The 26581-nt window shown below is 46.2% G+C and overlaps 1 protein-coding gene across 3 annotated transcripts in view; it reads left to right on the forward strand.

The window, feature by feature from the left end:
* Positions 1 to 26087, forward strand: part of LOC126539909 (uncharacterized) — a 63210-nt gene extending 37123 nt beyond the window's left edge. For 2 of the 3 annotated variants that reach the window (XM_055075711.2, XM_050186727.3), the window contains 3 exons: positions 545 to 763; positions 17645 to 17854; positions 25542 to 26087. In XM_055075711.2, coding sequence (XP_054931686.1) covers positions 545 to 763; positions 17645 to 17854; positions 25542 to 25937 — 825 coding nt within the window. In that variant the 3' untranslated portion in view covers positions 25938 to 26087. The remainder of the gene's footprint in view (positions 1 to 544; positions 764 to 17644; positions 17855 to 25541) is intronic. The other variant, XM_055075712.2, reaches the window with a different exon arrangement.
* Positions 26088 to 26581: the final 494 nt, after the last annotated feature.

The raw sequence follows: 26581 nt of genomic DNA on the forward strand, positions 1-26581 counted from the left end.
TACAGCAGAAGCTATGGCCGCTGAGTGCCAAAGGGCGAGCGAACGTAGTCACAAATGGGCTTCATGTATCTGACATTTTAATGTGTATTAACTATATGAAAAAGGATGCATATCGAGAGGATAAACGAGAAGGCCAGAAAATATATTTATTTAGACCAAGAAATCTATAGTACCGATTTGCCCACTGAACAAGGCTGAATAGTGATATTACACGGTTGACGTGAATGCGAAGTGAAATCTTGGGGGCAGAAGTATGATAGTTCTTTAACATTCCTCATTTAAATGCTTGAAAGCCTTATATGCAAGCAACATTGCAAGCGGGCGAGTCATATGCGAACAATGCTTTAAAGTGCGTGGTTAGATTACAAGAAAGTGATATTATTAAAGCGACTTGAACAAAGAAACAGCGTCGCTGAGAACGGGAGTTATTCAGCAAGGTCGCGCAAATGTGCGGTTTCTTTGTGTTCTTTTTTTATATGGACGCCATCCCCGTAACATCGCCCAGGGTGAGCTAGTCACGCGCCTCTTTTATGTCACCTTACAGATGGAGGAGGATCGGCAGAATCTGTGCAGTGCGGCGCAGCGTGCCGAAGCCGAGGCAGGCAAGGTGGCTGATGCAGTACGTTATGTGACAGAGGAACAATCGCGGCTGCGCGCTCAGTTGGAGCGGCTGTCGGTCGAGCTGGTGGAATCTCTTCGTCAGAGGCACGAGCAACTCGAAAGCCGTGTGCGTGAATCGCTCGATTCACTCGCCGAAAAGCAGGTGAGGTAAAAAATATAGAGAACTGCCATGTTCTTGCGGCCACAATTACCACCTGTATAGTATGCCCGCGGTTCGCTTTCGCAGTGAGTCGTTTTTATGCCTCGTAGCTGCGGCTTTTTCACTAGGGTTGCACTGTGGTATGTGCTGAGATCTTAGCCAGACGGAGACAGCTGGAGAAACCAGCTGTCTAAAGAAGCTAGCTGAGAAACCACCAAACACACACACACACACGTACCCAGGCACACACGTACCCACGCACACACGTACCCACGCACACACGTACCCACGCACACACGTACCCACGCACACACGTACCCACGCACACACACACACACGCACAAGCACACACACGCACACACACACACACACACACACACGCACAAGCACGCACACACACACGCACAAGCACGCAGACACACACGCACACAGGCACACACACGCACAAGCACACACACGCGCGCACACACACGTACACCCACACACGTACACCCACACACGTACACCCACACACGTACACCCACACACGTACACCCACACACGTACACCCACACACGTACACCCACACACGTACACCCACACACGCACACCCACACACGCACCCACACACGCACAAGCACACACACGCACACGCAGACGCGCACACACACGCACAAGCACACACGCACACGCAGACGCGCACACACACACATGCACGCACATGCACACACGCACAAGCACACACGCACAAGCACACACGCACACACACACACACACACGCACACACACACACACGCACACACACACACGCACGCACAAGTACAGACGCACATGCACAAGCACACACGCACACGCGCGCACACACGTACACGCACACACGCACAAGCACGCACGCACAAGCACACGCGCGCACACACGTACACGCACACACGCACAAGCACGCACGCACAAGCACACGCGCACACACACAAGCACACACACAAGCACGCACGCACAAGCACGCACGCACAAGCGCGCACGCACAAGCACGCACGCACAAGCACACGCACAAGCACGCACGCACAAGCACACGCACACACGCACAAGTACACGCACAAGCACACGCACACACGCACAAGTACACACACACGCACAAGTACACACACACACACACACGCAGAAGCACACACGCACACACACATACACACGCACGCACACGCACGCACGCACACGCACACACACACATGCACGCACACACACACAAGCACACGCACACAAGCACACGCACACACACGCACGCGCACACACACAAGCACACACGCACACACACACAGGCACAAGCACACGCGCACACACACGCACACACACACAGGCACAAGCACACATGCACACACACACACACAGAGAGAGAGAGGTACTGGATAATCCGATGCACTGTTGCGCTAAAGAGAGATAGAGATAAACAACTTCATTTAGTCGCCTGCAGAACGACACCATGACTAAATGGGGCCGTGACGCGGGCCCTGACGTCTTTTCAGCGGGTGGTCTCTACTCAACTCCAGCGCGTGTTACTCCCGCGGTCGGTCGTCCTGAGGGGCAAGGTTCCGTCGGTGTCGCTCGGCCTTTGTCTTTCAAGGGCCTGCGAGACCTGCTGGACGGCCCAGGTTTGGCTTTCGTGGTCGTAGCATGGCGCCGCAGCCGCGAGTCGCTGCGGAATCGTTGTACTTGTCGAAGCTTCGTCGGGGAATTTGGTGCAATCCCTAGGATGTGCGTCAGGGTGCCGCTCTCCCGCTGGCACACGCGGCACACATCACTCACATAATTTCGGGTACAGATGATTCATTAACACTGGTGCGGGTAAGGAACCAGTTTTCAATTGTCTGAACAGCTCCGCCTCCGCTCGGCACAGCCCCGGTTGCGGGGGTGGCAAAGTCTTTCGAGCCAGGCGGTGGAACTGTGTAAGTTCGTTGAACGTCGTCAGGCGGTCCTTGGCAATACACCACGTTGGACGGTCGGTTGCAGCGGCGCGGTTGGTTAGCGCTCGCGCCACTGCGTGTGCCGTCTCGTTGTGGTTAACGTGCTTCTCCGACGCATAAAAAAAAAGATTCAGATAACATGAATGCGACGGATTAGCTGTGCACCAACATAGTATTTTACTACACCAGCAAACCATAAGTGTGCTGAGATTTTACTCGTGGCATTTAGCTCGGTGCTGCAGTTATGGAAGGGGTTTGCGAAAGACTTAGTATTGGTGCAACACGAGATACAACATAACGGATATTCAAAATTATAAGCGCCAGCTATGGACCTAAAGCAAATTGTCATCCGTTCTGTTGACTAAGGTACAGCAAAATGAAACTGCTAGCTCGACAGCAAAGCTGCACGCATAAGTGCTGCTTTCACACTTGTTCTGCCTTCACACACGTCCGCTATCCAGCACCTTCAGAATCAAGTGACAAAAATAGTAACCGTCAGCAGCTTCATATCCAATACATCGTCTGTGCTCTTCAAGCTGGGTACTCTATTTGAAAAAAGCTCTAGATAACTTCTCGGCATTCGCATATACAAATTTGTAAATGGAAAGCTTCCATTTCGTCTACGATACTCAAATCAGTTTCTTCATGCAACATTGCCCCGCCTTACAGCATGAAATAACGTCCTCTTACCTAAGCCAGGGCCAATTACGCCAAGTCCACTACAAAAAATTTTGTAACTATCATTTTGGAATTCTTTGCCTTCAGGAATAGAGGAGGGATCCATCGTAGCATTTAAAGAGAACTTGTGCTAGTATTTGTTAAACTTATCACTATTTCATACTACTCATACTAACTGCTTTTGTAAGTACGTTTATTTCGAGCTTACATCATCATTTTATACATTTTATTTTAATATTCTTGCCACTGTTCACCACGATGCATGGTCTACCAGTACGTCTGGCTCTCAGACTGGCGACTTATCTGCGTTTATGTAATTTTATGCAGTATCATACTCTTACGATCAGCTTGGGCACAGCTATATTAATGCGGAAGCATTATATGTCCCACGAGACAGAAAAGCCACCGTTGTTGTCTGCAACGAGTGCTAACAAGATCAATGTGACGTCATCAGCGTCTTGTACGACGAGAGTAGTAATAGAGAAGATAGTAAATGATATACCAACCCTAATTAGTTGTAAATATGAGTAATCAATGTGACTTAGACTGAATTAAGGCCAATTAGAATGAAATAAAGTTAGAAAAAAGTTAGAGTAAGGGTACTTAAGGTGGAGTAAAGTGAATTAGAGTGAAGTAAAGTGAATAAAACTGCATTAAGGTGGATTAAAGTGGATTGTGGCTGGTACAAATTAGAACAAGGTGCATTAAGGAAGATTAAGGTGGATTAAACCTAATGAAGGTGGATTAAGGATGGTACAAATTATAGCAAGGTGTATTAAGTTTGTTACAAATTAGAGCAAAGTGGCATAACGTGCATTAAGGCAGAGTTGCGAAGGGCACGTGGCAATGTATGACGTCACGTATCATGGACGTAACCAATTAATTAAAGAAGTCACAATGATTTCGCATTGAAATCACGTAATCATACTTAGGCGACTGTCTATTTGTTGTTTTATTTTTATGTGACGGCACTGCTGTTTTATATACAACGCACTTGTATTCTTAGAACCTAAACATTCTTGCTTCGGTAGGGGCGAAATGCAAGAACTCCCGTGCAGGTTGAAGATGCGTGCCTCGTAATGATATCGTGGTTTTGGCACGTAACACCCCAGGATTTGATTTCAGTATTTCAGCGGCCAAGAAATGATTTCGCTAATGAAATTAAAGACACCACACGGGTTGTGGCGGCATCTATATTGCTGTAAATATTTTCCAGACGAAGTAAAAAATAGGGAGAGCTTCTGAGAAGATAGCGCAATGCTCACTATACGCATAAACAGAACTGAAAAGCGTCAACTGAACTAAGAAGATCCCAGGACACCTAAGTATTTATGAGTTCTGAATCCGAAAGAATTAAGATCCAATTGAGAGCCGCTCCGAGTTGGAATCTTTCGCGGGCAAGCGAGCACGTTGAGGCGCTTGGCGCATCTTTATTTGCGTTTGCCGCGGCGCAGTTAGAACCACCGTGGTTAGAACGCGGGCGAGACCCTGCGCGGACAAGGAACGCGCGGATAACACCGGCTTGCGAGAGCGAGGGTGACGTGGTGTGTCGGCGATGGCTTCTCCCGCCACAGCTTGCGGGTCCAGCAGATGCTCCCGTTCAGCTCCGCCGCTGTCGTGGAGGCCTTACCGGATACTGGTGCGGCTGAAATACCACGAAAGCGCGAAGGCCATCTTCATCCCCGGTGCAGCGATTGAAAAAGCTGCAGCGCGGTAGCAATTAGCCAGCAGATGACAGGTACGACAAAATTGGTCAATGGCCTGCTGTATAAGAAGAGCAGCAGTGCTGCATACTTGAACGCTGCGATGGGAAAACCGTTAATGAAATGCGAGAAGTGCAATGTTGATCTTTGTCTGACAAACCCAAGAAATTGCTTCGAGGAACTTCACGCGCGCAACTGGTAAGGTTAGGCTAACTTTAGCCACACGAATAACATTTTCTGCAGCAGACAATGTGAATAATTAAAAAAAATAAACTGCCATGCATAGCTTCGCTTTGACCTCTACTAAAACAACAAGGCCTTGATGTCCTGTTTTGAAAACATATTTCCAGATATTGCATGAGATGAAGCACAAATAATTTTTTTATATATTTGGGGTTTTATGTGGTAAGTAAGCCAAGAAACACGAATAAAATATAAGTGCGAATAAAATATGTCAAGGCCGATCATGGCATGACGACAATGTCATGAAGACCACGATATGGCGACGATGGCGTCGCGACAACGGGACAACATTGCTGGAATTTTCGCCTATAGCATGACGGAGATGGTGTTGCAAAGACAGTCACGTTGCTGGGATGACGACGACGCATGACCACAGTGTGATGGTGATGCAATGATTACAATGATATGACCACGACGAGATGGCCACGCTTGTATGGCGATGCTGGAATGACGATGGCGTGTCGATGACGACATGACAAAAATGGGATGATGAAGACGGATAGGCGACGACGCAGTCACAATGATGGCACGACAACGGGATGACGACGGTGGCATTACGACGGCCAAATGACGACAAAGGCATGACGACGGTTTAACGACGAGGACGGAATCACGACGGCGGCATGAGAACGACGGTGTGGCGTGTTGCGGTTGCAGCTCTCGTTCACAGTGGCCGCGGCTGCGCCAGCAGCGAGAAAGTCGGAGAAAGAGAGAAAAAGACGCTTTCCTTTCAAAAGCGGTTTGAAGCGTTAGCATAGGCATGTAGATAGAGAATCTATTAGTGCCATTTATTCGCTAAATACTCCAGACAGCTCAGCGAAGTTGATCCGAGCAAGTTTACCATACGAGGGAAGAATCTGCGGACTCCACGCGCTGTGGGAATTAGTTTAAGCAAATATTTCATCGGTACTTGGAAAAACGCTGCGGCTGCTTAGCGGCCATTTGCAAGTAGAAACCGCCGGATCCAGATGGACAGTTCCACTAGAGAGCACCTGACTCAACTCGATGCGCTCGATCGTGCACATGACACACATGACGACGAAACAATGATGATGACAGAACGAGTGCAACGACATGAAGATGACAGTACGATGATGACGAAATGACGACGATGGAATGCGGACGGAGGCATGCCGACACTGGAACCACTACGACAAAATGACCACAACGACATGATGGCGACTGCACGACGACCATGGGATGACAACGGTGGAGGGAGGGCGTTGGTGTGACGGCGGCACGACTATCAGATGATGACGCAGGAGGGGCGGCGGTGGTACGACGCCGACCATGCGACGACCACGATGGCGTGAGGGCAGCGGTAAGATTTTGACGGTGTGACCACCACTGCACGATGATCGCGGGAGGACCACGCTGCAGTTCGAGCACTGCGCGGGCCCTGGCCGGGCCGGACTCATTAAAAGGCCTAAGTTGGGCCTTAGAGCCCACATGAACGCTATGCATGGCGTAGTCCAAGGCATTCTGTGGGAAGCTGAAGTGACACGTGCAAAGAGCTGGCTCTTATACTTAGCAAAAAACAGAAAAAAAAAAACAGATGAAGTTCTCATATTGAACTTTTCTACAAAAATAAACATTGTGTCTGCGTGTGGAACAATAAGTTATACAAAAACCCGCTCTTTACACGATTTTCCTGTTGCCCCTTCTGCGATTGCACTGTTACCGCTCTCAATAATATTATAATTTTTGCGCTAACGGAACGGTTGTCTCTTTCCAATTGTGCGTTCGTTTTATGCTGTATGCTCGTGAATTCATCTGTTTGTGCATATATGTATATATATTCGCATGTTAAATGACCTCATAGGACCAAATCGTACGATTAAGGTAAAAAATGCATTCGACTAACGGAAAAAACGACAGCACAGGCAGTGCGCCACATAACTGCTGTTTGCGTGTGAGAAACAAAGATTTCGGTCTTTTATTGCTTATACGCTGCAGCGGATTAGGCCCCGAGAAGGTGAGGCTGACCCACACGGTAGAATCTGTAAGTAGCCAACAGAGCTTTAGTGCAGCTGGGTACACACCCCAAGAGAGGAGGACCTGCCTGAAGCTTAAGAGCCTGGAGAATCTGCTGTTTTTGCATAAGAACATGTAGATTATTACTTTTTGCTGGCCTTCACAAAGTCCTGTTTTTGAGGCATCGTTTTCGGGTGATATCTTGTTGTGTCGCTGCGTGTTATTTGAAGCGAATTTCCTATTTTTAATTCATAAAAAGGGAAGAACCTTTTAAATGGAATAGCCTGAAGCATGGTGTGTGACAGCTTGTTGATATACTTTATATTCTACGTCGTCATTACGTTTTTGTGTCGAAGTTAGAATAAGAACGATTTGCATTTCATGTGCTTTTGCTTCCTGTGCACCTTCAACTTTTTTATCTTGCTGCAAGAAATTATTAATCACGAGCCTCTCCTAAAAAATTGTGTAATCATTATTGTTTGCAACATGACGTGCACTGAAGAGGATTAGAGAGAATGACTTGGGTCTGCTCCTATCTGCTTTTTCATTTTAGTTTTGCTTTCACGCTTTTTTCATGATGTTTAATTGTCGCTATACCTTTATTGTAATGACTTTTCATGTACCAGATAAGCATATACTTCATTTATATTCTGGCGTATTACGTGCGAAAAGCATGACATGATTACGAGGCACGCCGTAGCGGGGACCGGATTATTTTGGACCACCTGAATTTCTTTCACCTGCACCCAAATTTATGCACACGGGCATTATTGCATTTAGCCCCCTTCAAAACGCTGCCACCACGACCAGGAATCGAACCCGCGCCCTTGAGCTTAGCAACGCAACAGCTTGACCGCTAGTCTACCACCCTGATTAAAGCGAAATTTTAATGCATGTACATACCGAATTTTCCATATGATAGCCAGCTACAAAGCACAAGCCACCAATAACAATGATTATCATCAACAAATTTTCTGCAGCGTGCCCGGGCCAGGCCTGGTCATGCATACGCAGGCCCTGGGTAAGCTTAGTAATGAACACCCGGGCCTAGAGTGGGCCCGGGCAGGGCCCGGGTTTCATAAAACGGGCTCGAGTCATGCCCGGGCCAAACATTAGGCCCGTGCAGTGATCTAGCTCGAGTGACGATGATGGTACGACGGCGATGACATGACGACGACTATGTGAGGACGACTGGATGATCACAATGGGATGATCATGCTATAGTGACGTTGGTGTGACGACGTAATGCCGATGCTAGAATGATGCTGATGGTATGACAATGACGTCATGGCGACGATAGTTGGAAGAATAGAATAACGGACCTGGAATGACGACAGTGGCGCAACGACAAAGGCATGACGGAAATGGAATGCGAACAGTGGAATCACTGCGACGAAATAACGAAGATGGAACGATCACGACGGCATAATGGTTACCCTGTTACGACGACGCAATGACGACTGTGGCATGACTACAATGGAATGATGACGGACTGATTACGACGACTCGAAGATGGCTGCGTGATGTAGACGATATGACAGCAGCGTGACAGCGGCAGAAGAAAAACGACGGAAATGTGACGTTGGCACAACAAAGAAATTACCACAATGGCATGTAGGCGAACAAGTGACGATGCCGGAATGATAACTGCGGCTTTTGGTGTTGGAGCTCACGTGCACGCTCCCGTGCGTCACTTGCCACCACGGGTCGCCTTAATTCACACTATGCACACGACGTCTACTGTTTGCTTGCGCTATGCCAACAATTCGGACCGCCTAAATACGTGCTACAACTCGATGTCTATTGCTTCACGTCCGCTACAGTAGACCTTCTTAGTTTGCATTATATGTGTTGTTTGTTTGCACTATGTCCAGAACCGGCCAATCAAGGTGCCTTAATTCACACTATTATAACTGGTATTTGTTTACAATGGCGTAGCCAGAAATTTTGTTCGGGGGGGGGGCTCACGTTGCAACTTGGCCTCCTCCTTAAGAGGAAGGTTTAACTCGGGTGCTCCAACATGTAGAAGGTGAATTCGTTTTTCTCTGCAACCACTGCACCAAATCAGATGAGATTTGTTGCATTTAAAGGAACAACGTAAATTCTACTGACTTCTGGTTTCGAATTATTCATTTAGGTTGTCAATTCTTTATTAAAGATTGGCAAAAATCGCAAATTTTCATAAAACGAAACTATCACTTTTAAACTCTGTAACTCAACAATGAAAAATAATGTCACAATTCTGTGAATCCCATCTAGTAGTACATTTACCGCGGACAAAATTGATGTATTACAAATGAATTTCAAACAATTTAGTATTATCGATATATGGCTTTTGCAGAACTCTTGTACACCACGTAACCAATTGACGTAAGATACAAATTGACATATCAAGTTGGTCCTCTTTGACTGTTATAATAGATGCCGTTTGAAGAACCGCGATATCTGTTCTTGATGCACAGCTATTAGTTTTGTAAACGTCGTGCTTCTATTTTTTTCGCACTTTCACATTTTTCAAAATATAATAAACAAAATTCAGGGCCTAAATGGAAATTCCGCCTCCAACAGATACTAGAATTTAACTTTCTCTCTCAAATCCAACAAATTTCATTAAAAGCGATCCAGGGGCTATCTCAGAAAAGCGTTTCTGCGTTTTACGTGTATTTGAATAGGCCGCGTCGGAGTTGGGCCCGAGCTAAAGCTTCCTCTTAAAGAATTTGTCGAGGGATCAAATACATGAATAATAACTGCATTCCCATTGCCAAAGATGCTGCAAACGAATTCTTGAACGCTACGCACTGTCAAAACAAGTAATATACGTATTCTTTCATAAAGAGATATACTCGAATGTGCCAGAAGTTGTGCCCATAATAACTGATATCAATGCTTCCATGTTTTTGTCTATTTAATAACTACAGAAAATATCACACGGTCTTTAGAACTATATCACTTCGAAGCCAGCAAAGCAGTGAATGCCACTGATATGAAAAATGTGAAGGCCATGAAATGAAAAAGGTGAGGACAAATATGTAAATGAAACTTTGTCATTCAAGAACCTTGTTTACATTTTTGTAGATATGAAACGGCCTGTGAAAAATTTCAATGACGCTGCCATTTATTCCAATGTATTACGCAGGAGCAGCTGCCACCGGTCGTGTATAGTGAATAATTGCACCGAAATTACTGTCCCAACAGAGAGCACCTATATAAAGCCGTTCTGCAAAATATACGAGAGCGAGTCAAACGAAAGTGAGCCAATGTGAATATATGACAAACGGGGTACTTTATTTAAAGGTAGTCTCCGTGAGTATTTAGACATTTGTCCCATTGGCTAACGAGTCGGGTGATTGCCGTCTCATAAAACTCCTTGGGTTGCTGCTTCAAAAAATCTGCAACTGACTCTTTCACGTCATCGTCCGACACGAATCTGTTTCCCTTGAGCTGTTTTTTTTTTCATTTGTTTCAAAATGTGGAAGTCGCAAGGCGACAGGTCTCAGCGACAGGCGGATGTCGCAGCGTTTCCCACTTGAACTTTGCCAGTTTTGTATTAACCACATCAGCGACGTGGGGATGGGCATTGTCCTGGAACAATTAAAAATTAAATTATGGGGTTTTACGTGCCAAAACCACTTTCTGATTATGAGGCACGCAATAGTGGAGTACACCGGAAATTTCGGCCACCTGGGGTTCTTTAACGTTCACCTAAATGTAAATACAGGGTGTTTTCGCATTTCGTCCCCATCAAAATGCGGCCGCCGTGGCCGGGATTCGTTTCCGCGACCTCGTGCTCAGCAGCCCAACACCACAGCCCAGGTCGTGGAATATGATGACCCCATTCGGCAATTTTCCACGTCGTTCGTTCTTGATTGCGACACGCAGCCGATCAAGCGTTTCACAATATCGGAAACGATTGATAGTCTCTCCGGCTTTGGCGAATTCTATGAGCAATGACCCCTGACGATCGAGAAAAGAAAGTCAACAACACCTTTCCAGCTGAAATGACGGCCTTTGCTTCCTTTGGGGGTTGTGAATTCGAATGTTTCCACTGTAAGATTTGCCGTCGTGTTTCAGGCTCGTAGTAGTGGCACCATGGTTCGTCCCCGATCACAACTGCAGACAAGTCGTCACCCTCATTGTGATACCGGATCAGATGAGTCAAGCCAGCGCAGAACCTTCTTCTGGCGATGGTTCAGAATCTTGGGCATCCATTGCACACACAAGAGCCGATAACCGAGATGTTCATGAAATATGGTGTGAACCGAACCGCGACTGATGTTCACACGCTCTGCCAGTTCATCGATGCTTATCCTCCGTTCTTGTCTCATCAGCTCATCAACCTTTGCAATTTTGTTGGGGGAGATTGCACGATGGCTTTGGCCCGGTCTTGAGTCGTCTTTGGAACTTTCACGTCCTTTTTTAACCGTTTGCTCCAACGCTTCACAGTGGCCAATGAAATGCAATGTTCAACGTACACGGCAGCCATACGGCGACTAATTTCTTTTTGTGAAACATCTTCAGCTGTCAAAACCCTCACGGTACCCCACTGCTCAACTACTGAAGTGTCCGTTACGTCACGCAACCATGTTCAATCCAGTGTATGAGAGCTTTAAAAAACATTTACACTCACACCTGCGTGTCACTTTTGTAAATGAGAGATGCCTGTGTGCTACGCGCATGCCTTGCAGATAATGAACCGAAGCATTATTGCTCGGTGTGGGTAGGCTCACTTTCATTTAACTCGCCCTCGTTCATTAGAAATGCGAAGATACAATGGAATATACAAATGCTTGATAAAGGGCAAAAAAGTGTCACTGAAAAGAAAGTTCACTGCACGTATACACAAAACTTCACAACAAGATATTTAAATATACGTATAAGTCTCCAATAAATCTACGTATCTAAGAAAAAGTCACTGTATATAATGCGTCAAACAAGGCAAATAAACATGTTGCCCAATCACAGATTCACAGAATCCTAGATCCCGCCCCCATTCCATCCACTCCCCCCGATGTATCGCGCACGACGGAAGGCGGCGCGCTTGCTCCCCGCTTTTCTCCTTTGCGCACACATGACTGAGCCACCATCGTTGACTCACCCATTCCAGCCCCCCCTCCCCTTACGCTTTCAATCGCGCATACAGCAGCAGGTGGCGCGCGGTCACGACGTTATCGCCCTTAGACTTCATAAGAAACATGAGGGCGACGGCGACAGCAGGAATGCGCCTGGAGTGTTCATATAATTGCTATCACCATAATATAATAATAGTATCCGGCAATTGAAGCTTGCCGTGGCCGATTACTTTCCGCAAAAGTAACAAACTGTCACCATGGGACAATTCGCTGCGCCGCAACAATGTATCTTTTTTTTTACATTTCTGGGGCGGGGGCACCGAAATGAAAAAAAAAAGACAAAGGAGAGTATGTTGGCCACAATCCAATGCCTAATTTGGGCACCTAATGTGGCTACCGAATGAATATCGAAGAAAACGTGAGATGCTTGGTCCACCGAGAACCATACGCATAGTGCTCGGTATCCTACACCGGCGAGACAAGACTTTCTGGAGAGGTAACGCTCAAGCGAACGCGCTGCAATCCGTCTAATCTTCACAGTGATGGCGGTGAGCGACCATTGTTTCTCTTTCTCGCCATTCTCGCCAGAAATTTTGGACGCCAGACGGCGTCCAAAACTCTTTCAGGTGAAAATCCATTCGGCCAAAGAAAACCAAATGCGCACCGAAGTGCGCCGCGTGGTGGTCGGAGCAACACGAGAAAAACGCATGCGCTCTGGCTGGCTCTGGCAGCACGCGGGTAGGGTAGCGAGAATAAAAAAAATAAGAGGCTCAATGTGTCCTCACGATTAAAAGTCAAAGTAGAAGAAATAAGTAAGAACGTACTTACCCTGGCTGGCGTTAGTGTTTTGACGTGGATGCTTGGCGTAGGTAAAAAAAAATGTTGATATTTTTTATGCGACATGATGGCACAAATGAAACACCACAACGCCTCATCTCATCGGACCTCGCTGCGTGTTTTGTCAACTTGTCTGATAATGTGTCGATTTGGCTTGTCTCGTTGTATGTTCCAATCTAAGACTTTAGAAAAGTCAATGCACCTTTGGCGTGAAATGTTTAGAACAACATTAAACCCACGAACTTCCGCAATTGAATATCTGAAGCACAACTTTGGAAATGTCAATGCACGTTTGGCATGAAAAGTTTCTGAGAACTTTATGCCCATAAAGTTTCGGAATTGAAATCCATGCGCTCCGTAAATTCCGCGGCCTCCGCGCGATTCCGCGACAAGCCCGCTCGCCGTCAAAACGCCCTTGAAACTTTGTGCTCGGATGGGGCAGCTTGGCGTAATGTGACTCCCGTGCATGGGCGTTGCCGCGAAATCCAGCCCGAGTTCGCAATGTTCGCAGTGAAATGTCTTTTCAAGCGTGAAAAAGACATTCTAGACAAAATCCAGAATGATTTCCGGCGCCGGGGGTTGCTTTGGTTGACGGTGCATGGACAGCGCGAAAAAACTTCGGGAGGGGGGGGGGCTGAATCCCCATAAGACTCCCCCCCCCTGGCTACGCCCCTGTTTGCTTACACTACGTCCGGTAACGTGGGCTACCTTAATTTGCACTGTATCCGATGTGTGTTTCGCACTACGTCCGGCCCCGTGGAACGTCTTTTTTTGCACTATATAAGATATTTCTTTGTACTATCTTCCACCGGCCAATCGATTGCCTTAATTCGCACTATATGTGGTGTTTACTAGCCTGGACGCCCGTCCGGTTAACCTCCCCGCCTGTCCTTGTTTTATTGCGTTAGGCTTAGAAATGTCAAAGTGAGCTACAAAAAATGTATGTTTGTGAAGTGTGGGAGGCTGGCCACGTGGTAACTATATATAAAGTGAAACTGGCGGTGGTCTGCTAGGGACCACCGTCAGTTGCACTTCGTTCCTGGTAGAGGGAGGACGTGTGTAGAGTGCGCGACTGAACAACATTTTTCAGTGTCGTTAACGCGGATTAAATCACGGATTCAGGACCTCAAAGAGGCGCGACCTAATGCTTGCACATTTCTCTCGCATTTATCCCAAATGGTTATTGATCTTTTTTCTTTCTGTCTTTGTGTTTACTTGCACTATGTCCGGCGCCGGTCAATTGCACAAGACTGTATCGAGCAGGAATCACGATGAATTCGGTAGTAGCTTCGGCAAGAGCTACAGCACAAGACAGCAACCAGCAGCAGGAATGTCGATGGAAGAGACAAAAACGGCTTCGCTTTAAAAAAAAAAGCAAAAGGGACAGCGGGCACCACGTCGGTGCACATCGCTCAAGGCGTCTTTACGGCAGCTCACCAACGGTACAATGAAGTTCCTTACTCGATGGACGATGAAGGTGACCGTTACATATAGAGCCTTGAACATCACAACGGTGACGATCGCCGAGCTGCGCAACATACAGACAATTTGCAACTAAGCTTCAGAGACGACGGCGAATGGGACGAGTCTTAGCAGATCACTATGTATTTAGAATATCTCTTATTGAATTGAAGAGACAAAAATGAGTGCAAGGGAACTGCACGCAGGTTAACCAGACCAAGCCCGATTGGCTTCCCTGCACTGGGGAAAGGGGAAAGGGCTCTCAACGATAAGAGAAAAAAAAAAACACATGTTCACCGGACACTTGAAATGAAAATCTCAGTGCACGCTTCTGTTTTGCTTGTGCAATTCTGGAAATGTTTGAAGTTTTTGCCTTTTATTATATATTCATCATCATCAGCCTGGTTACGCCCACTGCAGGGCAAAGGCCTCTCCCATACTTCTCCAACAACCCCGGTCATGTACTAATTGTGGCCATGTCATCCCTGCAAACTTCTTAATCTCATCCGCCCACCTAACTTTCTGCCACCCCTGCTACGCTTCCCCTCCCTTGGAATCCAGTCCGTAACCCTTAATGACCATCGGCTATTTTCCCTCCTCATTACATGTCCTGCCCATGCCCATTTCTTTTTCTTGATTTCAACTAAGATGTCATTGACTCGCGTTTCTTCCCTCACCCAATATGCTCTTGTCTTATCCCTTAACGTTACCGCCATCGTTCTTCTTTCCATAGCTCGTTGCATCGTCCTCAATTTAAGTAGAACCCTTTTCGTAAGCCTCCAGGTTTCTGCCCCGTAGGTGAGTACTGGTAAGACACAGCTATTATACACTTTTCTCTTGAGGGATAATGGCAACCTGCTGTTCATGATCTCAGAATGCCTGCCAAACGCACCCCAGCCCATTCTTATTCTTCTGATTATTTCCGTCTCAAGATCCGGATCCGCCGTCGCTACCTGCCCTAAGTAGATGTATTCCCTTACCACTTCCAGTGCCTCGCAACCTATTGTAAATTGCTGTTCTCATCCGAGACTGTTAAACATTACTTTAGTTTTCTGCAGATTAATTTTTAGACCCACTCTTCTGCTTCGGCTCTCCAGGTCAGTGAGCATGCATTGCAATTGGTCCCCTGAGTTACTAAGCAAGGCAATATGATCAGCGAATCGCAAGTTACTAAGGTATTCTCCATTGACTTTTATCCGCAATTCTTCCCAATACAGGTCTCTGAATACCTCCTGTAAAGACACTGTGAATAGCATTGGAGAGATGGCGTCTGCCTGCCTGACGCCTTTCTTTATTGGGATTTTGTTGCTTTCTTTATGGAGGACTACGGTGGCTGTGGAGCCGCTATAGATATATTTCAGTATTTTTACATACGGCTCGTCTACACCCTGATTCCGTAATGCCTCCATGACCGCTGAGGTTTCGACAGAATAAAACGCTTTCTCGTAATCAATGAAAGCTATATATAAGAGTTGATTATAGTCCACACATTTCTCTATCACCTGATTGATAGTGTGAATATGGTCTATTGTTGAGTAGCCTTTACGGAATCCGGCCGGGTCCTCTGCTTGACAGAAGTCTAAGGTGTTCCGGATTCTAATTGCGATCACCTTAGTAAATAGTTTGTAGGCAACTGACAGTAAGCTGATCGGTTTATAATTTTTCAAGTCTCTGGCGTCCCCTTTCTTATGGATTCGAATTATGTTAGCGTTCTTCCAAGATTCCGGTACGCTCGAAGTCATGAGGCATTGCGTATACAGGGTTATTATATATTAGGCTGTACATAATTTCATTTCTGTGTTTAAGTAGCTGTAAAAATAAATGTTTCAATAGGTTTCTGCTTTATTTCAACCTTAATCGGCTTTTGTATGATATTTTGAAGAATGACATTAAAAATGACGTTTTTTGTGTCATTCAAGACATTTTTAAAGCGAAGCGTTCTGTGCCACCTTTCACCCCCAACCCCATGGCTTTTTTTTTTTTTTTTTGCCGTAGGTGCTGCTGCTCTCTTGCGGAATCGCTCAAACGCAGGACATCTTTAGTCTTTACTATATACTGTTCCTGCTATCCTGGCTGCTATCCTTGTTTTCTATGGAATTATGCAGTGATGAAACAAATGATACCTTAATATCCTCGTTTCAACAACTGTACTTCATCAACAGCGCAATTGAACTTTGCTATTGCACTAGTATCTCCAGGATCGGCCCACTATACTCGGCGCACCAACCATGGATACAGTGTCATAGCAAAGGAGACCGATCCCGGACACAGTATATAATTGCGTGGTCACGAGGGTCAGATGGTGGTGCTCCTGGGTGTTGTCAGCTTCACTGGTAGGCAGCTAATCACTATGGTGCAAAATGCTGTGCAGAATTTAATCAGATGCACAGCATTTGTTTAACCGCTTCATGAAAGCTTCGGTTCTCAGATTATAACAAGTGGCTTAAGTCTGCATGATCTTTTTTTGTTGAACATTGTCCCCAATAAGGAACAACGACAACAAAAAAGCTCTCTTCAGCCTGTTTATTTCTGAGCTTCTCGCTTTTAGGTGTAGGTAGACGTGTGGAATAAGAAGTGCACGATAGAAATTCGCACTTCCACTTAAGAACTCATATGCCGTCACGCCTAAGCCTAACCCCCGTATCCAGAAATGCATCGTAACTTGAAGCCCCTGCTTGACTTTATCTAAATGACGCCTGACGTGAACGTGCGCAGGACGCTCATTGCGTATCCTTCGGTGCGTTCACGACTGTTGTCGAAGATGGAACCTCTGCCTCGTTCAGTAAACGCAATAATGACGTACGTATGTTTCTGTCACGATTATCCCTTTGCTACATACTGGTTGCCATCGGCACGTCTTAGAACAACCCGTGTTATTCGGGCACGGACAGACGACGCTGAGCATCCGTAACGATGGGTGCCATGCTCGCGAAGATGGGCGAAAGGTATCAAGACGCTCTCTGTAGCTAGGTGGCGAACTCACAGGAGGCCATGTTGGAGGCTCGTCTGGAGGCGGCGCTAGGTGACCGTCTGGCAGACCTACAGAATGCGCACGAGGCTGCAGATGGCCGCCAGAGGCTCCTGGACGAGGCCGAGCCGTGGTCGCCGATGCAGCACTTCCAGGAGCTGCCCCTGCTGAGGAGCTCCAGGGACGCCCCCTTCCGCTGGGTGCTGTCAGGGTACCAAAGGCTGAAGGTGAAATGTGCTTCACAGAAAGGGATGACCGTGTTTTCATCAACCTTTTTTTACTTTTCAAGAACTTTGACAAATTAGGCATTTCAAACTTAACGTTTGCATGTATACAACACTTTTATGCTTGTAAGGGTTGATTAAAATATGAATTGATATTTCAGTTAGCGAAAAGCAGATTCTGTTCTCACCTTCTTCAATAAGGTTTTCTTTACGTCGCGCGGGTCACTTAGAAAGACAACCTATCTGTAGGACCCACAAAAGAATTACCCACTTCGCACGATATTTTAGCATTTTAGTGATATAGTAGTCTTGGCCTTGCCTTGCTCTTGGAAGCGAATGTGCAGCTTTTCGGTGGGCGAAAGTCGAGATATCGAATAAAGTCGATGCGAAGCTGCAGTGAACGGCCTTCCTCGCCATTTATGCTGCTAGCATATAGAGCGAATGTTTGTACTTTTTTTAAAACAGTGCCGTTGAGCGCTGGAAGGTTCATTTCACTCCGCATGATTATTTTGTCGTATCACCCAAATACACACCTCTGTTTCAGCAAGCACATTTCGGCCGGCGTTGCAGCGCAGTCATTGCGCAGGGCCGCGTGAACGCCATGCGCAGTGTACCGGACAACGCTACGCAAAAATAAGTGCCGAAAGCGCGTTACAGTTTTGCTGTTCACCCCTTTGTTATCAGGCTGAAAAATAGCAATAGGTGTGGTAGATACATAAATGCCATGGGTATGCCTAAACGCGGACGGCATTTACGTAAGGAAATTATTGTGACTATAGATATGGAATATCGGTACGCGGGTCCTTTCTTATTTCTTAGTGATCTAAATAAGGCCACAATGACCGGGAACGAAACCTATGATGCCTTACTAGGCCGCGTAAAACGATTTTGTTTTATGCGCGTCACCATCTTGAGCTGTTACGCGAGGAATTTCTTAGTTTCGTGCGCAGCGACGCCAAATTAACAGGGTCATGGAACTACGAACGCGTCCGTACAATCATTTTCATGCATGTAAATCTACTGTCGTACCATGCATTTGGTTGTTACCGATAGAAGACGGCAGGGTTAACAGTTCAAGACGGCAGCAGGCAAACGCCCCTGTAAAATAAGAGAACATCAAAATTAGATTTACCCGCTCTTTGTGCGCATGCGTGAGGAGCAGTCGTTTCTAGAGAAAAATGTGGGGACTTTTGGTCCAGGAGGGATGCTGTAGACTACGTACTACGAAGGAGAATGTTGTTTGCTTCGTTCGTCCCTAGCCGTGGCGGGAGCAATGAATGCGCGACTGGCGCGGCGAAGAAGTCACGCCCGAGAGGAGTTTGTTGCATTTGATTGCGACTTTAGCATATGAAAATCTGATAATCTCAAGGGCTACGATAGGAACTAAGGTGCTTCTTGGGCGACAGTAATGGCAAAGCATTAAGTCATGCCGATGCATTTTTAGTGGAGTTGAGCATATGGCACCCTTGAGGAAATTCGTGGGAACGTGAGCAGTTTATGAATTGAACTGTTTATATTTTACAACGAATCTGTGTATAGCGAGGATTCCGTGCATTGTTGTTCTCCGTGAACAAAAACTATCACCAATGGCTCATACCCCCGTAAGCATTCATGCTCCAGTAAGCAAGCAAAAATGAAATATCTCATAGCCCCGTAAGGCAGAGGCTACAAGCACTAAGCAAAGGGAAGCGAACAGTGCCTAAATGCTTTCTAATCACGCATACAACACACAGAACACCATGTCGAAAACTTTCATCATCAATGGCTCATACCCCCGTGAGCAATAACTCACACTCCCGTAAGCAAGCAAAAATTAAGTGACTCATAGTCCCGTAACGTTCACGGCTCTGCGTGAATTAGCTGCGATGACACTATTCCTGTTGTCGTTGTAGGTGATTTCAATGTGGATGTGTCGGTACCGAAAACGGAGTGGTTTACGCGTTCCGTGTTGCACACATATCCCTTGCGATGCCACGCCGATCCCGCCCAACCGACTACCCCGTGGCGTACGTGCATCGATTTGACATTTACCAAAGAATGCGATTGCGGTTGCGAGCGAAATAGTGATCACTATCAAGACAATAAATGAGTTCGTACCTGAGTTCAAAACTATGTGTCACCTCCCTGTCGTGTGCTAAACAGCTTCGCTGGTCAACCACCTTCACAGAGGGGGATGGCTCGTGATTTTCAATGTGAAAGTAAGAAACGTGAACGTCGTCATACAATTTCCTAGCTGTAGACCCTTGTGAAAGCTGTACAGCAACACTGATCGACTTCGTCGTACGATTCATAGTGATAAAGAAACGCGTACTTAATCCCCGTAACAATTTTGTATAGGGGCCGCGTTGGGTTGAAGTTGAAGTTTATTTACCACATAAGCACTGATGCATACAAGCGGTGGGGATGGCAGGATAAAAACTGCATAACGGCAGCTTGATTGGTCCCACCTCCCCGTGAACAACAGACAGCAACATGGCGACATATTCGTTGTACATACTTGTGGCAAGGTTAATATGTACACACACACACACACATATATATATATATATATATATACACACACCCACACATGTATATACACATACATATATACAACAAAAGGAGAAATGACAAGTTGGAACGGCAAAGAAGTACTTTTCAAGTGACAATAAAAAAGTTAACATTGACAGAAATTTTTAAAGTAATGGTGTTCTGGGATATATGACGCATGTTTCCATCACTTAGATTGTATTTGTTAGGTGTTGAGGGACGACAGTAGGAGAGTGCCTGAAGGCCAAAATTAGTCCGTGGGCGTGGAACTGAGGACTGTTCAGTGTATCGATTTAGGCGAAAAGCAGGATTCTGCTACAAGTTCGCGATGTTTATGATATGATTAGTATCATTAATCATGTCACATTTAAAAGAACAAATAAATTGTTACTTGTAAAGGTCGTCAACTCGTAAAATTTTAAACTTCCGGAATATATCACGCGTATGTGCATTGTAAGGCAAGTATGAAATAGCACGTAACGCATTGTTTTGAAGTGAAACTAGGGCCCTATAAAGTAGAACTATTCCAACATGTTTGTATTCCAATCTCCTGACGTCAAATTTGCGTAACCGCCGACGCAAGCAGCGGGCGGTCACCCGCAGGGTTGTCTGAACAGACCAATCAAACGCTCTCCTCGTTCATAGGAGGTCATTTTTGTTTATTTTGAAAAACGAATAACATTGCCTACACTGATCGACTTCTCTTATCTAATTGGATCCCAAGAGGCGAGGAGCACGCTCAAGTGGAGAGGCATTCGATGGGGCCGAGCCACTGCAGTGAATATCGATAACCGCGTGAGGAGGGTGGTGCCGGTGCCTACGGTTGGTCCACTTTCCCTTACTTAGCTTGCAGCGGCTGGTTGAAAATCGCGGTGACATGCAACGGAATCTTAATAATAACGCCAAAACGGATCCTCGTCAAAGAAGAGTTGGCAGAACGAGGTCGTAAACGTGCCGAAAGTGCTCGAAAACGTTACACGGCCACGCAGAAAGCTTTATTATAACGGAAATAAACCCACGCTCTTCGGCAGCTGCGAGAAGCCAGTGCCTGAGCGATCGACGGCAGCCATCTTTTATTCCTTTTGGAACGGGGCAGCCTGCGGCTATTCAGCAAAAAATCAGTTTTGTGCGGCATATTAATGCATCTTTAATGCGCACACGTCACTTTGATGCGGTGAGTTTTCGCGGTTTTGTTACGTCGCGTGACAGGCAGGTGATGTGGGTGCCGCCCGAAAACTTTTGGCCAATAGCCGAGGGCTAATGGCAAAAAGGCGTCGAATCAGAAATAACCATTTTTATTTTGTTCGGTCAAATCGTGCATAATCAGTGTGTACACGCCATATCAAATGGGGAGCTATCGCGGTTTTCGTGACGTCGCGTGACAGACAGGTGAAGTCGGGGTGGTCGAAAAAGTTTTTGAGGAATCGCGGAGGGCTGATTGCAGAATTGTAATAGAAAAGTTCGTAATAGTTTTACGTTATAGCGCCCCTAAATTACCTAACTATCTCTTGGTACTAATTCACCAAAGGAGGTTACAATAGCGCATGTGAAAAGCACATAGTGCGTTATAAACCATAAGTTTTCTATGATATTGGTAGTGTAAGGACGAAGGTCGCCCAAGGAGGGCCGCATGGTTCCCGAAGTGAGAAAGACAAAGACCAAAGGGTCAGTGTCGCTGTTCTTGCTTGCGCTGGCGCTTGGTTAGAATTGTGCGGCTGCTCTCTGCAGCGGACACGACGTGACTGCGATTCCCGCTAATAGTCAATAAACCTCGTAGCAGTACTAACCTATGACATCTTTGCAGCATACCTTATGCTTTACTAAGTTTATTTCATAAGTAATCTGTATGGTGGTCCCATAGCATCACTCCTTGAAAGATAACACGCAATGTTTTTGCGGTAGCGGAAGGTTATATTTTCGTATAATTCAGTGAGCCACTCAGTGAGACCACAAGGCGTGGACTTCGCTTTAGAGAGGACCGCTTTTGTCTTGGAGGAATTTAAATGGAGAGAGTTTTTTTACCGAACAGTCATATATATTGCCCAGTATTTCATTTGCCAAATTCATGAGTTCATCCTCCTTAGTTCCTGAGAAGAATAAACTAGTATCATCTGCGTAAATAATATAGTTAATCGAATCATCAATATTCACAATGTCATTTATACAAATGATAAATAGCATGCAGTGGTCCCAATATGCTACCTTGAGGCACACCCTGATTAGTAGGTTAAAATGAAGAGAATTTTCAATTTATTGATACGCATTGCTTTCTATTGGTTATGTAACTTCTTATTAAATTTAAAACTATTCGGCGTGTACCATAACAGTGTAATTTTTCTAATTGTGTTCCATGGTTCATTCTGTCGAAAGCTTTTGCGAAATCAAGGAATACTCCCAATGTTAGTATACCTGCCTCTATGTTTTTCAAAATTAGTTGTTTTCGTTTTAGAAGAACAGTTTATGTCGAACAGCCTGACCTGAAACCATAGTGGCATTGTGTTAAAACAGAATACTTATTAAAGAAAGCAATCATCCTTAGGAGAATAACTTTTTCTAAACCTTTTAAGAACAGTGGAAGAATTGAGATTCGTCTATACTTACTTAAATTACCTATTCCTCCGCCTTTGTGCACCGCAGTGACCCTTGCAATTTTCATGTGGTGACGAACAATGCCCGAGGTTAAGGAGATGTTGTAAATGTGAGTGAGGCAGGGGATGAGCAGGTCAATAACGAGAAGAATTGGTTGTGTTTTTAATCTGTGCACATCCTAACTTTTGTTTCGCCTAAAGCTTTTGAACACATTAAAAACATCAATGTCTTCAGTCTCACCAAAATACAAAGAATGTGTAAGGAGACTGAATACATCAAAGCATCTCAATCATAAGTGCGTACAACTCACGATACAAAGTAATAATTAAATTTGTTGGCTAGGCGAAACAAGGACAGCAATCGCCACAGCCACGTCCGAGAAAGCTCTGAAGGCCTGCGAGCACATTCATTAGGCGTCTCTGTGCTCTTACTGCGGCATGAGACGTGACGGCAATGTGCGCGCGTGTGTCACACTACACGCCGTGACAGAGGCGGCTTGCAGACTTTTTATGTCTTGCGGCCAAGCAGACTGTAGAAAGCCGGCATGATGCAACGCGATTGAAAACACGTACACGTTCTAGAGGCCTTCCTCGGTCTTTTTTGAATGACAACGCAACGGACGTCTGTGCCCGTTATTTAGAACATTGATAAAAAGTCTGGGAACCTGCGTTCAGTGCGTAAAAAATAGAAAACTTTATTGGTGCAGCTGTACCAGGATCCCTAAAAAAACTGCAATTCAGTGGTGGCTCTGTGGAGCTGGATCTGCCCCTATGGAAACACAGCTGGCTCATCAGTAAGGCTGAATATAACTTTTTAATGGAAATATTACACCCCTGTGTTTGTGCATAAATTGTGACCAGCCAGCGACAAACGTATTGCAGTATACAGTGAGGCTCTGTCTTATTCCTTAACGCTTATGTGGCGAACAGGAGGGCAAAAGGTGAGAACAATGCTTTGGGACGATGCAGGTCTTCTTTCATCCGTATAGTGAAATCGGCTTTATTATTGGTGTAACGTCAGTGGCAATCACTTCCTTAGGCATAACATTTACTGCAGCTTACCGCTTCTGTCGGTGCGAGAGCTTCTTTACTGGAAACAACTTTTGATTTATCAAATCAATTTGCCATTTTGTAGTGTCACAAATTTTCCTCTGTTCTTTAGGCTTTTCTGTATATGGAAGAACTGGTTCAATGCATAGTGTGCGAGAGTCTTCCATCAGATTTAACGGCACATTACACCCTCGAGATAGCTCACACGCTTCCAGAACCACAGGAATACACGTGGTTCAGTGCAGGCGAGTACTGTGAATTCAATTATTTTTACGAACTAGCTCTTGCTACTCACAAGGCTAGAATTGCAAAGTGATTGAGCTGTCCGCTTGTGACGCATTTTTTGGCATAAACAGTGTCAAGATCTGCGCGTACACTTGCAGAAACCAGTTAGAGCATGGACACCTGCATAAAATGTTTTATATATTTTACGTACGGCTCATGGGTGCACAGACTTTTTATCATTGTTTTACAACATGGACACATGCGTACGTTCTTTTTCATTCAAGAAAGAGGGGTGAAGACCGACGTAAAGCTCTTGAACGTGTATATATTTTCTATCGCGTCAAATATGCCGGTTTCCTACAATCAGCTTTGCCGCAATGCACTGGTGCGCAATGCATTTGTGTTACGGGGTCAAGCATATGAATTGTATTGCATTGAAACATACGAAGGGTGGAAAGGAGTTACTGTCACGAAATATCGTGTGATACTTGCGCGCACCCGTCGTCACATCTCCTGTCACAGTAGAAGCACGGAGACGCCTAATGAATGTGGTGGCAGGCCTTGCGAGATATTTCGGATGTGTCTGTGGCGGCTTGAGCCCTTGACACCTCTACCAGCGCGCCTAGTGTACAAGATCGTAACGAGGATCAAGTACGCTGTTTAAATTATACTTGCGCGCACGTGCCTCAGAATCACTAGGACCTGTACCACGTAGTCGATCAGTGTTACTGTACAGGGTTCACAGGAGTCTACGGCTAAGGAATTACATGACGACGTTCACTATTCTTTACTTTAACATACGGGTAAACTAAGTGGTGTTTAATTGAACGAAGCGTTCTTATAAATCGGTACGGCGTAACGGTTTGCCGGCGTTGCTGTACAACTTTCCCACCAGCTACGGCTATTAACTTGCATAACGACGTTCAGTTTTCTTACTTTCACATGGGAAGTATAAACAGTTGAATTAACTGTTTTCGTTCCCGCGAATCTCCTGGAGGGTGCGGAATTCTCAACTGCCCTAGTAAACGATACATCAGAACGACGTAATCCATTGCTGTTAATGTCGTCAAATAAGACATCTGAATCTCGGGCGTGCCTTCTTTCCTTTCTGCGCTAGCCACGCATTCTGCGCTGCCATCTCCGCTTGCGACGAATGGAGCAAACAACGTCCTCCCCCGTAGTATCTTGTCGAAGACGCATCTCAATAAATCCAGTTTTGACGCTCTCGTCCGTAAAACGGGCGTCTCTGAATCAGCAAGTGTGTGCGCGAATGCGTGAGCGACTGCCGACCTCTGCAGGGCGAGAGCCAGCGCCACGGCCAGCCGCGGCTGTACAGTCGGCCGTTCGGCATCGAGCGCGAGGGCAGCGTGCGCTGCGTGCTGCGGCTCGTCGCGTGCCTGGGCGTGCCTGCGGGCCAGGAGCCCGGCGACGCGGTGCAGCTGGGTCTCGAGCTCCTCCACTCGGCCAAGTGCAACAAGAAGTTCGACTTCTGCCTGCGCCTGCTCGACCGGTCGGGCAGCGACCGCCACCTCGTGAAGACCTTCTCCTCTTCGGAGCTGGCCGTGCCGCGCTACTGGTTCTCGCGGCCGGCCCTGGGCGTGGTCAGCTTCGCCGTGCTCATCTCTGAGCAGCGCATGCTTCGCGAGGGACTCCTCTCCAGGGACGCGCTCGCCATCGAAGTCGGCCTGCAGTGACGGTGCCACGGTGCCTCGTGCACTCTGCAGAGGCAAATCGGCGCCCGCTGTGCCGTCAAATACCGAACGAGAAAACGTTGATTGGTGGACAAGATGTGTGGTGTTCAGTTGTAGGCGCAGTAAATACGGTGCCGGTTTTTTTGTGCCAAACACTAGTTTGCTCATCACGTTTTCAGCAACCCCATTATGGTGCCAGAAAAATGCATCCATTTTCTCTAGGATGCCGATTGGAGCACACTATAATGTACTTACTCCTTCCCAGACTAAAAAAAAAAGCACATTTCCCTTATATTCGGCTGAAAACCGAAAATTACTTGAAACACTTAAATAAGTATCCGTTTTCTAATGCTTGTTGTCCTGTTCAAGCAACCTGGTAGCGAAATCTAAAATACGGCATGTTAGAAAATTGGCACAATCAATAAAGAGGGCAGCTTGCTGCCCCGTGTCGACGACAGCAGGTGCAAAATTGGCAGAATGATGGGCTTGTGTGTCTCATTACAGCGTGAGTAAGTAGCTACAAGTGAGAGGGTGATGGTGAGCTATAATTTTTATATGCCATAACAGCAGCTGTCTAGGCTTCGGTTCTCAGTATTTAGGAAATGTTGAGACTAAGGGAAATTCCGCAGTGGGCTACTTGGTACGAC

This window comes from Dermacentor andersoni, chromosome 2, assembly GCF_023375885.2.
Source record: "Dermacentor andersoni chromosome 2, qqDerAnde1_hic_scaffold, whole genome shotgun sequence".
NCBI lineage: Eukaryota > Metazoa > Arthropoda > Arachnida > Ixodida > Ixodidae > Dermacentor > Dermacentor andersoni.